Source organism: Macrotis lagotis, chromosome 2 (genome assembly GCF_037893015.1).
Source record: "Macrotis lagotis isolate mMagLag1 chromosome 2, bilby.v1.9.chrom.fasta, whole genome shotgun sequence".
In the NCBI taxonomy this organism is placed as follows: domain Eukaryota; kingdom Metazoa; phylum Chordata; class Mammalia; order Peramelemorphia; family Peramelidae; genus Macrotis; species Macrotis lagotis.
Window position 1 is genome coordinate 192,972,162 of NC_133659.1, and position 15,994 is coordinate 192,988,155.

Here is a 15,994-nt window from a genome sequence, read left to right on the forward strand (position 1 = left end):
TTACATCTTACTAAGCTCTGTCTAGTTCTTAAAACGCCTTCTTCCCCATCCAGCTATTATTCTTTTTCCTCTTCTGAACTGTTAAGTATCTTTTTTTAATCAAATTGACCAGAGGTTTATCAATTTTATTGTTTTTTTCATAAAACCAACTCTTGGTTTTATTTATTAGTTCAATAGTTTTCTTGCTTTCAATTTTATTAATTTCTCCTTTAATTTTTAGAATTTCTAATTTGGTATTTAATTGGGGTTTTTAATTTGTTCTTTCTCTAATTTTTTGGTTGCATATTTAGTTCATTGATGTCCTCTTTCTCTAATTTATTCATGTAAGCATTTAAAGATATAATCCCCTGACCACTGGGTATGTTGTTTCATTATTGTCATTATCTAGGATGAAATAATTCTTTCTGTAATTTGTTGCTTGATCCACTCATTCTTTAAAATGAGGCTATTTAGTTTCCAATTAGTTTTGGGTCTATATTGCATGGCCCAATATTACATGTGATTTTTTTATTGCATTATGATCTGAAAAAGATGTATTCACTATTTCTGCCTTTCTGCAATTGATCATTAGGTTTTTATGCCCTAGTACATGGTCAAATTTTGTGTGTTATGTACTGCAGGAAAAAAATATATTCCTTTCTATCTCCATTCAATTTCCTCCATAAGTCTATCATGTCTAGGTTTTCTAACAATCTATTTACCTCCTTAACTTCCTTCATGTTTATTTTATAGATTTATCTAAATCTGAAAGTGGGAGGTTGAGGTCTCCCACTAATAGAGTTTTGCTGTCTATATCTTCCTGTAACTCCTTCAACTCCTCCTCTAAGAATTTGAATGCTATACCATTGGGTGCATACATATTTATTGTGTATGGTACTTTTTAGGAGGATATAGTTTCCTTCCTTATCTCTTTCATTGCTATCTATTTGTGCATCTACTTTTTCTGAGATAAGGATTGCTACCCTTGCTTTTTTAACTTCAGCTGAATCAAAATATATTTTGCTCCAACCTTTTACACTATATGTATCTCTCTGCTTCAAATGACTTTCTTGTAAGCAGCATATTATAGAATTCTGGTTTTTAATTCACTCTGCTATTTGCTTATGTTTTAAGGGAGAGTTCATCCCATTCACTTTCTTTATTTTTTAGGTTTTTGCAAGGCAATTGGGGTTGAGTGGCTTGCCCAAGGCCAGACAGCTAGGTAATTATTAAGTGTCTGAGACTGAATTTGAACCCAGGCACTCCTGATTCCAAGGCTGGTGCTTTATCCACTACGCCACCTAGCTGCCCCCACTTTCAAAGTTATAATTACTAACTCTTTATTGCCCTTCATGCTATCTTCCCTCTATTTTTATTTTTCCCTTTTTTTCATTTTATACATATTCCCCAGTATTTTGTTTCTGAATACCACCCCCTTCGGTGTGTTTTCCCTCCTATGTCTAATCCCTCTCCCCTTTCTTTCCCCCTTTCCCTTTGCTCCTTCTTCCTTCCCTTCCTTCTGTTGGTTCCCCTTTCCCCCCCGCCATTTTCACATTTTAATACTTGAAAGGTAAGATAAATTTCTTAACTGAGTATATATGTATGTATGTTAATTTTAAACCAAATCTGATGACAGTAAGATTCAGGCAATTCTCACCTCCTCCCTTCTTCCCCTCTATTGCAGTAGGTCCTTTGTACCTTTTAAAGTAATGAAATCTCCTTCAATCTTCAATCTCCTCCATCTTCACATCTCTTTACTATTCCCCTTTTTAAGGAGGTATTGTTTTTAAATCATTCTATCTGAGTCACAGAAAAGTCATGAGTGTCCATCACTTCTGGCTAAATATATTCTCACTAATAGAATTGCAATTATCGAGAGTTATTAGAGTCTTTCTCCAAGGTAGGGATAGAGTCAGTTTCATCTTATTGGATAGCAGTTTTTTTTCTTTTACCCTTTTTTTTAACCTTTTCATTTGTCTCTTGAGTCTCCTGTTTGAAGTCCAAATTTTCTATTAAGCTCTGGTGTTTTCATCAGGAAATGTTGGAACCTCCAATTTTATTAAATGTCCATCTTTTGCCCTGGAAGAGAAGGCTCAGTTTTGCCAGATAATGAATTCTTGGCTACATGCTAAATTTCTTTAAAATAAGTTTTTATTGATGTCTTTTTTACATCACCATAATTTTCTTTGTATCCCTTTTTCTCCCTCTCCCAGAGACCCATCCCACAAAGTAAACAATATCCTATAAGAAATAATAAAATCCGTCTATCTATATTCATGGGGGGGAGAGGTATTTTGTTTACTTGTAAACAAGAATATTTTATTAATGTAAAAAAGACATTTGTACAAAATGAAAATAAAAAAATAAATAAATAAATTTAAACAAAAAAAAAGAAATAATAAAGTCCTGTCTCTGCAGGAGGTAGAATGGCAACATCTTCTCATTTTCTTGATTCTAGCTATGTTAGTTCTCTTTAATTTTCCAACATTCAATTTTGATTTTTCAATGGTCTTTTTTCCCATTTACATTATTTGAGATATAGTATGTATTGCTTTCTTGATTCTGTTTGCTTCATTATGCATCAGTTCATCATTTCTTATTTCATAGTATTTTATTACAGTCATATACTGTAATTTATTAAGTTAATATCTTAATCGATAAACATCTATTTTATTTCAGATTTGTTTTGATTGGGGAAAAAAGTGCTACTATAAATATTTTAGTGTAATCTTATTAATAATTTCCTTAGAGTTCCTAAGCCTAGTTGTGAAATATTTGGGTCTAAAGGAAAGGTATGGACATTTTAGTCATTTTACTTGCATATTACTTTCAAAAAAATTATACTAATTTATAGCTTTAGCAATTTTGCACTAGTCTATCTATCCTCCTATAAGCCCTACAACATGGACAAGATACATAATTTGTTATCTTTGCAAATTTTCAGAGTATGAATTGAAACTTCAGAGTTATTTTGATATATATTTCTTTTATTAGTGATTTGAAACATTCCTCCATGTAGTTGTTGATAATTATGAGAACTGAAGATTCATATTCTTTTATCACTTATCCTTTGGGGAATGGCCTTTGATCTTAAATGTTATCTTTTGATTGTTTATCTATTTTGGACACAAAGTTCTTATTAAAGAAATTGTAAGCAACACCTCCCCCCCACCTTCTACTATTTCCCTTCTTATCCTAGGTGATGTAGAAGCTTTTAAATGTCATGTAATAGACATAAATTTCATATGATAAAAGTTATCTATTTTTATCTTTCTTATATATTTTTATATAATATATATATATATATATATATTAACCATATATATCTCCAAACTGTAAAATATTTGGCTACTCTAATCAAGACAATGATCCAAGGCAATTCCAAAGAACCCATGATGAAACATACTATCCATTTCCAGAAAGATAACTGATGAAGCACACATTAAAATTTTTCTTCTTTTTTTCTTGTTTTGTTTGTTGTTGCAACATGACTACTAAGAAAATATATTTTGCATGAGTTTACATGTTTAATTTATATAAAATTGCTTGCCTTGTCAAAGAGGGGGGCAAGGGTGGGAGGGAAGAGTATTTGGAACTAAAATTTAAAAAATGATGGCTAATTTTTCACATTTAATAGGAAAATATGAAATAAGTTTAATAAAATAAATTAAATACATTTAAAAATAAAAAAGAAATCATTTCCTATTCCTTGCTATGACTTATATGAATTCCTCCTCTTCTAATTTTTAATGGCTTTTCTTTAATTTTGAGATCACACATTTATGTAGAGCATATTATGAAATATGTTAGTCTAAGAGCAATTTTTTTTTTGCCAGAACACTTTCTAGTTTTCCCAGAAATTTTTATCATATAGGGAATTCTTTCTGAAGTAATTTTTATTATCTAGTTTACTGATCTCTGGATTACTGAGTTCCATAGCTTCTGATTCTCCTTTGTCCAATCTGTTCCGTTGATCTACCTCTCTATTTTTTTTTTAACAAATACAGAAGTTTGATGGTTGCTGCTTTATAATATAATTTGAGGTCTGGAAATGTTAGTCCTTTTTTAAAATCTCTCTTTTCATTATGTTCCTTGATATTCTAGATCTTTATTTATTGATATAATATTAGAACTCTAAATTAACTTTAGTAGTATTATCATTTCTATATATTTCTGTGGTCCAGTCATGAGCACTGACTATTCTTTCAGCTATTTAAATTGTTCTTTATTTCTTTAAGAAGTACTTTGTAATTGAATCTAACAAGTCTTTAGTGATTTGGTTATTGATCACATGATATTTTATATACTTTGAAGTTATTTGAAATGAGATTTCCCTTTATATCATTGTCATTTAGATTTTGTTATTATTATATAGAAACATTGTTGGTTTCTAAATTTATTTTGTAACTTGAAACTTTGCTGAAGTTATTACCAATTGACATCTTTTTTGATTACCCAGGATTTTCTAAGTAAACCATCATATAACCAAAGAGGAATGGTTTTATCTCCTTTACCTAATTTTATGTTTTTAATTTCTTTCTTTTGTTTTGCTGCTATTGTCAATCTTTCCAGAAGTATAAATAATAGTGAAGAATGCTATTTTTACTTTATATCTCTACTTATTGGAAAAGTTTCTTGTATATAATGCTGCTTTTGGTTTTAGATAAAATTTTTTGATATTAAAAAAGGTCCCTCTATGCCTACATTTTATATGGTTGTTTCATTTTATTTTGTTTTATATTTTGACAAAGGTTTTTTTTGCATCTATTGAGATAACCATGTAATCAGGGGTAGTTTTGCTTTTAATATGATTAATTGTGTTTATTATTTTCCTAATGTTGGGAATTCTTTCTGAAGTAATTTTTATTGTCTAGTTTGCTGATTTTTTGGATGAATCATTGTAGGCTTTTGGACAAGATTTTATTTAATTTTTAAAAATATTTTTATTTAATTTTATTTAATATTATTAATAGAGATTCATTAATGACCCTAGTCTATAGCTCTCTTTTGGTGTCTTACTCTTCTCTGGTTTAGGTATGAGTACTATATTTATCCCATAAATATTTGAGAATAATATGTGTAGTATTGGTGCTAATTATTACTTTTAAAAAATACGATTGAATTTTTCTGTGAATCCATTAGATTAGAAAGTTTGCCCATTCCCTCCCCTCCAATCCCCACCCACTTAAAAGTTCATTAAAGGCTAGTTCTATTTCTTTTTCTGAGATTTGATTATTTAAGATTTTTGTATTATTTAAGATAATATAGTTGTTTTCTCCTTGTTTAGATATTTCATATTTTGAAGGTGTTCCTCTATTTCTTTGTGTTCTCAGTTTTAGTAGCAAATAACAATATATAATGTCTTTTAATGTTTTTTAAAAACCCTGGTTTTGTTGTGATTTCACCTTGTTCATTTTAGTTTTTTTATTTGATTTGCTACCCTTTTCTTTTTAATCATATTGGCAAAATATTTATCATTTTTATTGTTTTTTCAAAAAATCAGCTTTTATTTTTATTTATCACTTATATAATATTTTTGATTATCAGTTTATCTATTTCTCTTCTAATTTTTAAAAATATCTCTTTTTTGTGCTTATTTTAGATTTGCCATTATTTTAGATCTTACTTTTTGGTATTCTAATTTTAATTCTAATTTCCTTAATCTTTTATTTATCCATTTTCTTTATGTAAGGTTTGGGATATTATTTTTCCACAGTACCACTTCAGCTACATCACTGAATTTTGTTATTTCTATTTGATATCCAGAAGAGATATTAGAATTGTTTTTTCATCATTACATTATTTAGCATCTCTTATTAAGTCTCCATTTAAATCTATCTTTTGTTTGTGCTTTCTGAATTAATTGCAATTTATTTTTGTTTTTCTATAAAGGATATGCTTATGATTTCTGCCTTTTAACATTTGTATCTGTCCTAATTTGTGTTCAGTTTTTTGTAAAAGTTCTCTATGATGTTAGAAATACATGTATTTTTCCTAACAGTTTAAAAAATAATTTTTTTAACTCTAAGTTTTCTAGTAATTGCTTCAATTCAATATTTTTATTTTTGTTTGTTAGATTTAGCTAAAGCAGAAACATTAAAATCCCTTGCCCTTAGTGTATCTTCTTGAAATTCTGTTAATTTTTCCTTTATTGATTTAGATGCCAAGGAGCATTTAAGTTTAATACTGGTAATGGTTTTGTTGTCTATGCTTCTTTTTAAGCATTAAGTAGTTTTATTGTTTATCTCTTTATGTTGTGAATTTGTGTTTTTGTTTTGTCTAACATTTTGGTTATTATTCTTTTTTAGATTGACCTGGTTCATATAAATCTTTTCCAGCTTCCAATTTTTATGATTCTGGTACATCTTTACTTTTTTAGTTGTATATTTCTTGTAAGCAACAGAGTGTGGGGTTTTGTTTTTTTATGCAATTTATAATCAGATATCATGGGGAGCAACAGACATCCAGAAAAGTGGTAGTGCATGGACAGAGAGAGATTTCAGGGAAATGGTGGGGGTGGGAGAATGGTCATGGGGAAGATAAAGGATAGTAATGAATTATACAATAAGAGATATAAGAAAATTCCTACTAAGTGGCATTACTTCTATCCTCTCTATCACCTTAGGAATTGCTAGTTCTTAATGAAGCACCACAAAAAAAGGGGGTGAATATAAGCCAAGAGCTAAAAGGCAAGATAAACTTGCCAAGATAAACTGAAAAACTGTTCAGAAGAGGGAATTAAAAATAGGTACCTAATTCCCTGAGGAATATTGAAACTAGAGAAAATCTAAATAAGGATAATAAATCAAAGAATATCAATGGAATAGACAGAAAGGGAAAGAAAATAATGAAGAAAATAAGAAAAACTTTTTTTAGAAAAAGGTCTATATAATAAAATTTTAGAAAATTAATGAAGAAAACAACTTGAAGGGGAGGAAAAGAAAAGGATTTTACTTGACTACTTAACAGGGAAGGAAAAAGAGGGGAAGAAATAAATATCTAGAAAAAAGGAAGAAAGAAATTAAACAAAACTCTAAAACTAGGGAAAAGTACCAAACAGAAAGCAGGGAAACAGAGTTGTAAATGAGGTGAAAACCTGTAAGAAAATGGTTGTGTTAATTAGGTTAAAATAAGTGAAGAGACAAAATACTGTCTTTATAAAGAGGGGGGGAAATAGTCATCTGGGGGGGTGAATGGTAGTAGAAACAAATGGAAGAAAATATAAACCTAATCCTCAAAACTTTTAAATGTTGGTGGATTGAACAATTCAATAAAACAAAAAAGTAATAGATTTTTAAGAAAACAGTATTCCACAGTTCCTCCTTATTCTAATGTAATATCCTTAAGGTCGCAAACAGTCTTGCCTTTGTAACTATATTTCCTACTCTTAGCAGTATCTAACATGCATCGTTTAATATTTGCTTTTCATTAATTCATTCCACTTAAGAGATATAGAACTGGAGCTCTGATGACAGATTTCATTGGAGATAGATATATGGGAATTGCTAGCAAAGAGGTCATTATTGAAACCTTGAATACTGAGGGAAAATGTAAAGAATTAAAGGACACATGCTTTAGGTAAAGCTCATAATTATGTGTATTCTACAGACAAGGAAAAGGAGCAAGGGAAGTCAATACAATGTTTCATTGAATTTAGAGCTAAAAAGATTATTTAGCATAAATCAATTTAGCATAAATTCATCTTGCTGATGATAAAATTAAAGTTCAGAGGAGAACAAGTGATTTAGGATTGTGGAATTTAGAGCTGGAAGGGAGCTTTAAGAGCATCTTCTAATTTTTAGGTTTAAAAAATGGGACTAGAAGTTAAGTAATTTATCAGAGCTTGAATTTTCACTCAGGTTTGCTGATTCTGAATCCAGTGCTCTCTTCTCTGCACTATGACCACTTCATCTTCCTATCTTTTCTAGAGGGCAGAGAGTGCTGTACTGTTCCTAGTCTGTACTACCCAGACTAGGAATGATGAAACCCCAAGTCTTTTCCCTAATCTATTCCAAAACTATTCCCTTGTTCTTTCTCCTTACTAGATGATTTATGTACCCAATTTAAGATTATGTCTTGAATTTTGCATATTTACAATAGTTCTTTAGTTGTTTTCCTTTCATTATACTGAGAATTATATATTAATTAATTATAATTAATAATTAATAATAACTTTATTCCCTTAAATCCTCTGTGCTCTTTCATCCCATCCTCTTCCCTCATTCTCACCCACTGCTTAGGGCTCAATGAATATTGGAATCATTTTTTTAGTCAAATGCAAAACCACTCAAGATACATTTCATCTTCAATCTTTATTGGTTTCTCTTTAGAATATATGTAGAAGAATATATAGACAGACTTATCAGACAAACATTTTTCTGCCCAGAGATGTTTTTAGATTGAATCATTCAAACCTGGAAGAAAATGAAAGAAGTGTCATAAAGGTCTAATGCATCAAGGTAAATGCTCCCTCTGTCACCTTCCCTTACTCACATCACCTCCTTTCCTGTGTTCAAGCTGTCCTTCTCATACCCAAAATCATCCTTCCCTCACCATTCAGTTGAGTTCTTCCCTTATCTGTTGAGCTTATTTAGTGCTGATCTCACTATTCCCTCCCAGTTCTCTAATTTCATACAGCTAAAAAAATTGTTCTTGTCCCGGTAGCTACATCTCCATGTTTGCATTTTCTCTCCTCTTTCAGATGGAATATAAGGATCATAGGTCATTTCTCTAGAATTCTCTTCATAGGTTCATGGATTTGTAATTGAAAGGAAATTCAGAAAACTCAGGTCAGAGGATTTAATCTACAGGAGATACTCAAACATAGGTATAGAAGGATAGGTATACCTTTTGGATTTTATGGAGGCAGAGGGTGAGGCATTGATGAGATAGTATAAACAAATGATCATGATATAACCGAATTCTAAAAGAACAAAATACTCAATGGGTAGACTTATGAAAGAATATTAGAAGGCATGGGTTAGTGGAAGGAGTACTTAATCCAAGGAAAGCAGATACTTTCAAAATATTACAAATATGGGTAATAATCTCTTGCTGAGTTTGACTCATTTGGGAAGAAAAGAGTAAAGGAAGAGGAAATAAGATTTCACTCTAATGGATCCCTGTATCATTGATTTGGAACTAGACTGAATCTAAGAGGTCATCGAGTTCAAACCTTTTATTTTACAGATGAGAAACCTGAGGCACAGAGTGTTGAGAATTTGAATCCAGGTTTTCCTGATGCCAGAGCCTAGAGCTCTATCCACTACTTCATGACACTTCTAGTTAAGGGAGACCCAAGAAACCTATTCCTCTCCTACCTTAGGACAAAATCAACCATGCCAGTGCCAATTCCTTCATTCTCTTATTCTTAGAATCCTCAGAAGAGGAGGAGTCCTTAAACAGTGAGCTGCAAAGGAAATAGCCCAGAGGTTAGGGTAAGTGTTCCTTCCTTCCTTCTTTTTTCCTTCCTTCCTTCAAGAGACATTTATTTACTAAAAATCCACTATTTTTGTGAGAGTCAAAAGGAAAGGCAGGGACTATTTAACTTTGATATGGTATCTCCAGTGCTTACCCAAATGCTAAATAAATACTTATATATTGAATGACATCTAAAGCTTCAATCCTTTATCTGATCATAAACTTCTATTATCATTCTATCTATCCTTATGCTTTATAATCCCTAACTTTGTTTATCTTTATCATCATCATGACCTCTATTCATCTCTCAGTTTTTTTAAATATTCATTTTTAATTGAATTTTGATATGTTTAGAGCATCCTGTTGTGGGGAAGAACAGACCCAGGTGACTAACAGGTGAAGAAATCCTTGACTCTTCCTCCACTTCCCTGAACTGACTCATGAATTGTTTCTCAGTCATGAAATGCTTTTGGTAGCACTTATGGCTACTTAAATTTCTCCTCTCAGGATAGGCAAATTTGCCATTTTATTTCATAGACAGTTGAAGTAAGCTTTTAGTCCTTTCTGTACTTTATCCTCCAATAAAGCAATGTCTCAAAAATCACCCCTCAGTTCATTCCCAGATCCCCATAAATGACTACCTTATCCTTCCTTTCCTATCTCAACTATTTGATGATCTCAACCAACTCTATATTATTCTGCATTTTTGAAACCCTTTACCTTTGTCCCATTCCTGATCATGATTATGACTTACCTTGGATTATACCCTCCAACTGCATCCTTGCTTATTGGACCTACTGCAAATGTATGTTAGCTAATTCTGATGGGGCAAATTTTCTGTTGCTCCCTAATTGATTCACCATCCCCCTCTCCAAAGCAACTTTCAATAATCTTGTCTCTCCTCAATACTTTTATGGCACCTCCTCTCCATTCTTTCAGTTGAGGACCTTACTTAATTCTTCACTACAATAATTGAAACTATTTACAAAGAGCTCTTCCTTCTCCCAATCTCTTTTTACAATACTCAGTTTCCTCTACTATCACCTCCTTCTGATCTCAGATGATAAGGAGATGCTTCTGCTAAGTAAGATAAAATACTCTACTTGTGCCTGATGCCAATCATCTCCTGATTTTTCCAGCAAATTACTCCCACTATCATTTCCACTCTTTTATTTTCAATTATTTATAATTTAGTGCCTCTTCTCTTACTCTCTTTTCAGCTCCCTATTACAGTCTGGCTTCTGATCTCATTTAACAAAAACTATCATCTCCAATGCTACCAATAATCTGTTAATTATCAGATACAATGGACTTTACTGAGTCTTCATAATTCTTGAGCTTTCTTGCAGCATTTGGCACTCTTGACCTTCCTTGCCTCCTAGATACTCTTGAGTTTTCTAGACACTGCTTTCTCCTTATTTCCTATTCATCTGACTGCTCCTTCTCAGTCCTCTTCTCATTTATCATCTGTGTCACACCCACTTACTATGGTGTTCCCCTAGGCTCAGTCCTAGAACCCTTATCTTTTTGCTCCAGGCTATCTCCTTGATGATCTTATCAGCTTTCAGTATCAACTCTATGAAGATGATTCTCATATATATGTACATCCAATTCTGTTTAGTTTTAGTAACAAAATCTCCAGATTCCTGACTCTCTCTCTCTCTCTCTCTCTCTCTCTCTCTCTCTCTCTCTCTCTCTCTCTCATCCCCTCCCCATCTCTGTCTCAATGGGGAGGTAATTGGGGTTAACTGATTTGCTTAGGGTCACTGTGCCACCTACCTGTTCTACCAATTGCCTCTTAAGCATCTCAATCTGTATGTTATAAACAGTAAACTCATTATCACCCCACCCAAAGTCCTCTTCCTTAGATAACATTCCCTATTACTGTCAAGGAGATCACCATCACCAAAGTTCATCTTAACTCCTCACTCTCACCCCACATATCTAATCTATAGGTAAATCTTGTCATTTCTATCTTCACATCACTTGTATATTTATGTGTATATATGTATATTATAATATATATGTATATTTTTATGTAGGTATATTATGTGTATATGTATATGTACTTGTATATGTAAACCCTTTCCATTCAAAGAACCATAGTCCTAGCTCAAGCTATCTTTACTCTTTCTCGCCATTAGCTTTCTTCAAATCTCCCTTCCTCAGGTCTCTCCTTTTTCCTCTCTATATTCCATTAAACTGACAAAGAGATTTTTCCTTTCATTTCATGATCTGATCCCTTCCTATATTTCTAGTCTTCTTACAACTTTATTTTCTTCCACATACTCAAGAGCCAGCTATGTTGTCTTAACTGACTATTCCTCTAACTAGTAGTCACTCCATGTCTCCCCATCATGCCTTAGTACATGCCTGGAATGCTCCTCCCCCACCTCTGTCTCTTAGATTCCCTGGCTTCATCAGAACTCAGCCCAAAGTGCCCCTTCTACAGGAGACTTTTTTCAGGTATGTCCCACAACTCTGCCCTTCCCTCCAAGCTATGAATATCTTTCCCTTTCAGTTTACCTCATTTCCCATTTATCTATCTTGTAAATACCTAGTCTCCACACTAAAATCTAATATCTTTGAAAGTGGGAACTTGCCCTGTTTTTGTTTTTTTGCATATTGTGCCTATTGACTGTATCCAGATTCCCCTATCAGACTGGAAACTCCCTGAGGACAGAGATGTTTCTCCTCATGAGGCTGAGAATTCATAGTAGACTGGAACTATGAGGTCCTTCCTCTGTATCTTTTTCCAGGTATAACTTGGTTAAACCTACTATAAGTTATACCTACTATAAGAGTTCAAACTGAAGAAAAGGACAAAATATGTTTATTACCTGACTGACAGACTATAAAACAAACAATTGGATTAAATGATCTCTGAGATCCCTTCCAACTCTAAATCTATGATCCTATGAATTCTAAAGTTCTGAATTCTAAATCACAAGATGCTATATGTCTTCTTCATTGAGTTCCTCCATCCTTGGAAACTCCATTCAAAAACTTTCCAGTCATCATTACTCCATCATGGAGATCACATAGGTCAACATTTCCATTTTACAGGGGAGTAAACAACTTCCTGAAGTTATAGATTATACAAAGTCCCTAAAATATACTGAGCAGAGCCAGGATTCAAACTTTGAACCTATGACTCAATTATGCTATATTAACTGCTTGGCCTGGCTCTTAAAGGTTTCCTAAATTCAAACCTCTTTGAGACTGATGCCTCAAATGTACATTTGAATGTACATTTCTTTTTTTTGTTGTTTTGTTTTGCAAGGCAATGGGGTTAAGTGGCTTGCCCAAGACCACACAGCTAGGTAATTATTAAGTGTCTGAGGACACATTTGAACTCAGGTTTCCTGACTACAGGGTCAGTGCTCTATCCACTGAGCCATCCACCTAGCTGCCCTGGATGTACATTTCAAGAACCAGTCAGTCATCAAACATTTATTATAAACAAATGTATCAGGAATTATGCCAAGTGCTAAAGTTGAAGAATGAGGTAAAAACTATCCCTGATCTCAAGGAGCTGCTCCTGCCCAGAGATCAGGGGTGCTGAGGGTAGAAATTTAATCATGACTTTCTTCACTTCCATTCCCACCAGGAATCTCCTTTTTTTTTTTATTCTTTCTTTCTTATAAAAGATTGACCTCACCTCCAGTTATCCATGTTCTTTAAGTTCCAGTTAGCTTGGTTCATTGGTCCTGTACCATCAGCTTTTCTCTCAGTGATATTATGTCTCCAGCTGGCAAGACAAAGGTCAGAGAGTAAATGAAACTGAGTTTTGCAGTTTAGGAGGGAGGTGATGACTTTAGTCAAGTGGCTTTCAAGACCTTTCAATCCTTAATATTTCAATTCCTACTCACAGACATATCTCTCTTCATCTAACCAATTTCCTAATTAATTTTAAAATTATCACTATGTAAATGTTCATAGTTCCCAAAGAGGACACCCTCAAATATATTAAGACCAATCTTAAAGAATAATTAAAGAGAATCCTTGAGAAGATATGTTAATTTATTCTTTTCCCAAAGTTAGTTGCCATTACAAAATTTGAGAGGTGCTACACCTCATATTGCCCTCCTTCCTGATACAGATCTGTAAACTCTTGAGGATCCAATATGCTCTCCCTTTCAAAATGGTGGAATAGACTTATTATTGAAAAATCAACCTGGTACAAACCCAAAACTGAACTATTTCACTCAATCAGAGCTGTAAATAAAAGGAATGTGAGCTCTAAGGGCTAGACAAATCTAACCTGACAAAAGGGACTGAAAAGGATGGGGTTCTATCCAGCAAAGTGCAGAATGGATAGATGAGGGAGAGAAATAACCTAGGGGAAAATGATGGGGGTACTAGGAGAGAAGGACTGGACTGGGAAAATGTCAGGAAAGAAAGAGAACTGGGGTTGGAGGAAAAGAGAAAATTTAGGAGTCAAAATTTTAAAAAAATTGTCAAAAAATTTTTAAAAAGAAACTAGAAAACATCAAAAAAAAAGGGAGAGAACTGAGGAATAATATGAGAAAGGAACTGGGGAGATACTGAGGAAAAAGAAGGGATCTAGGGAAACACTGAGATGGAAGAGTAAGGGCTTAGAGAGTTCTAGGAAAGAGATGAAAAATAATTCACTTGTTCTTCTTCCCCTTCTGGGAGAGCAGCCAATTAACAAAGTCCTGTTGCATGATCTTATCCATGGTGATGCTGTAGTCACTAATGAAAGTCCCCTCAGCATAGCGCTGTCCTCGAGCCCAAGGGTCACCAACTTTGGGGTGAGGTCTAGAAAGTGAAAAGAAGAAAAAAGGTCACTCAATGGAGGAAGAGAGGTAAGGAAGAATGGAAAATAGAATAGAGAGAGAAATAAAGAAAAAAGGGAAAAGATCAGGGAAAGGGAAAGAAGAGGGGACAGAAAATGAGAGAGGAAGAAAGGACAGGAGAAGGTACAGAAGGAAAGAAAGGGAGGTCAATAACAATCAGGAGAAAAATATTTACAACTCAAAGAGACTCATTAAAAACAAACTGAGCTAACTTTTTTATAGTATAAATGTTTTCATGGCCCAGATATTCTGACAGAAACATAATGATATAGATGGAGCTTCATTTTCAACCCAAGGATTTTTCTCAATAAGAGGCTTTGCTTATCATGGGAGCTGAGATATAGGCAAGAGAAATTAGAAGTGGAACCTGTCATATAGTCTTCCCTTTTCCCTATGTTTAATTATTCCCTTGTTTTCCTCTTATTTCACTTGGGGGCTATAAGGAGTTGCTATATAATCTCAGAAAGAAGAATATCCCTCAATAAGGAGAAAGAATATATATATATATATATATATATATATATATATATATATATATATATATATATATATAGATGGGGCAGCTAGGTGGAGTAGTGGATAAAGCACCGGCCTTGGAGTCAGGAGTACCTGGGTTCAAATCCGGTCTCAGACACTTAATAATTACCTAGCTGTGTGGCCTTGGGCAAGCCACTTAACCCTATTTGCCTTGCAAAAACCTAAAAACAAAAAACAAACAAACAAAATATATATATATATATATATATATATATATTGTATATATAATCTCCACTGGAGGTACCCCAATTTGGTAAATCTGGGGTTTTCCTGATTACCCCTGCCACACTTCCATTATCTCTCTTTCCCTACTCAGCTCATTGATGCACAGTCATAATGTCAGTCTATATGGTACCTCCCTCTAAAAACCATATAGCTTATCTCCTTGCAACTGGAAAGACAATTCACCATTCTAACCCATTCAAGAAACAGAAAATAGATTCTAGCTAAAGTTCTACAAAAAAAGAACATTTGGGGTGGCTAGGTGGAGCAGTGGATAGAACACAGGCCCTGGAGTCAGGAGTACTTGAATTCAAATCTGGCCTCAGACACTTAATAATTACCTAGTTGTGTGGCCTTGGACAAGCCCTTTGCATTACAAAAAAATCTTAAAAAGAAAATAAAAAGAACATTCCAGTTTTCCTCAGTCATGTGACTACCAGACAGTTCCTCAAAAAGTCTATTCCCAATCTCCTTCCTTTCAGTCTAAACCCCACCAACTCTGGCTTCATCCTCTGAGGACCATAACAGTTCAATTACCATTCTTCAGAGACCTTTGCTAGGCTACTTCCTTGGACATGTCTTGTTTATAGTCACTAAATCCTCATTCCCTGCATCATATAGGTGTCTCTGAGGAAGCCCAAGAATCATTCCTCCAGTCCTTTCCACTATGTCAAATAAGAGGTATCTTTACCTGAAGTGAGCCTCTTCCACAGCACTGTTCACCATTGCCAAGAACAGAGGCAACAGCATCAGAGAAAAAGCCGTGATTTTCACCATCTTCCCAGTCCTGTTTTCTGAGACAAGAGAGAAAGACCCTGAATTAGCTAAATAGAGCTGGGGCCAGTTTAGTAAGTATGTTCTTATGGAGGGATCAGGGTAGAAACAACAGCAGAGCTTGAACTAAGCCTCGAATTTTCAGGATTTTCTGTCTGGATCTGTGATTTTTATTGTATGGAGGTGTAGGTATAGGTATAGCCTATAAGCAACTGTTCTATTAGTTTTTGTCTTAGAGACAT

At 33.5% G+C, this 15,994-nt stretch overlaps 1 protein-coding gene across 1 annotated transcript; it reads right to left on the bottom strand.

The window, feature by feature from the left end:
* Positions 1–9,300: 9,300 nt before the first annotated feature.
* GIP (gastric inhibitory polypeptide) lies at positions 9,301–15,755 on the bottom strand. Its single transcript, XM_074220589.1, has 4 exons — positions 15,670–15,755; positions 14,035–14,181; positions 13,061–13,150; positions 9,301–9,388 (listed from the first exon to the last, which is right to left on the bottom strand). Exons 1-4 carry the CDS (start codon positions 15,753–15,755, stop codon positions 9,301–9,303), a joined length of 411 nt encoding a protein of 136 aa, XP_074076690.1.
* Positions 15,756–15,994: the final 239 nt, after the last annotated feature.

What these genes read in the sequence shown, in the direction of transcription:
- GIP (XM_074220589.1), bottom strand. Translation starts at nt 15,755, where the DNA reads ATGGTGAAAATCACGGCTTTTTCTCTGATGCTGTTGCCTCTGTTCTTG. An exon ending in GTGGAAGAGGCTCACTTCAG is followed by an intron (nt 14,182 to 15,669) that starts GTAAAGATACCT and finishes TTCACTTTCTAG; the next exon opens with ACCTCACCCCAAAGTTGGTG. An exon ending in AAGAACATGGATAACTGGAG is followed by an intron (nt 9,389 to 13,060) that starts GTGAGGTCAATC and finishes TTTCCTTTGCAG; the next exon opens with CTCACTGTTTAAGGACTCCT.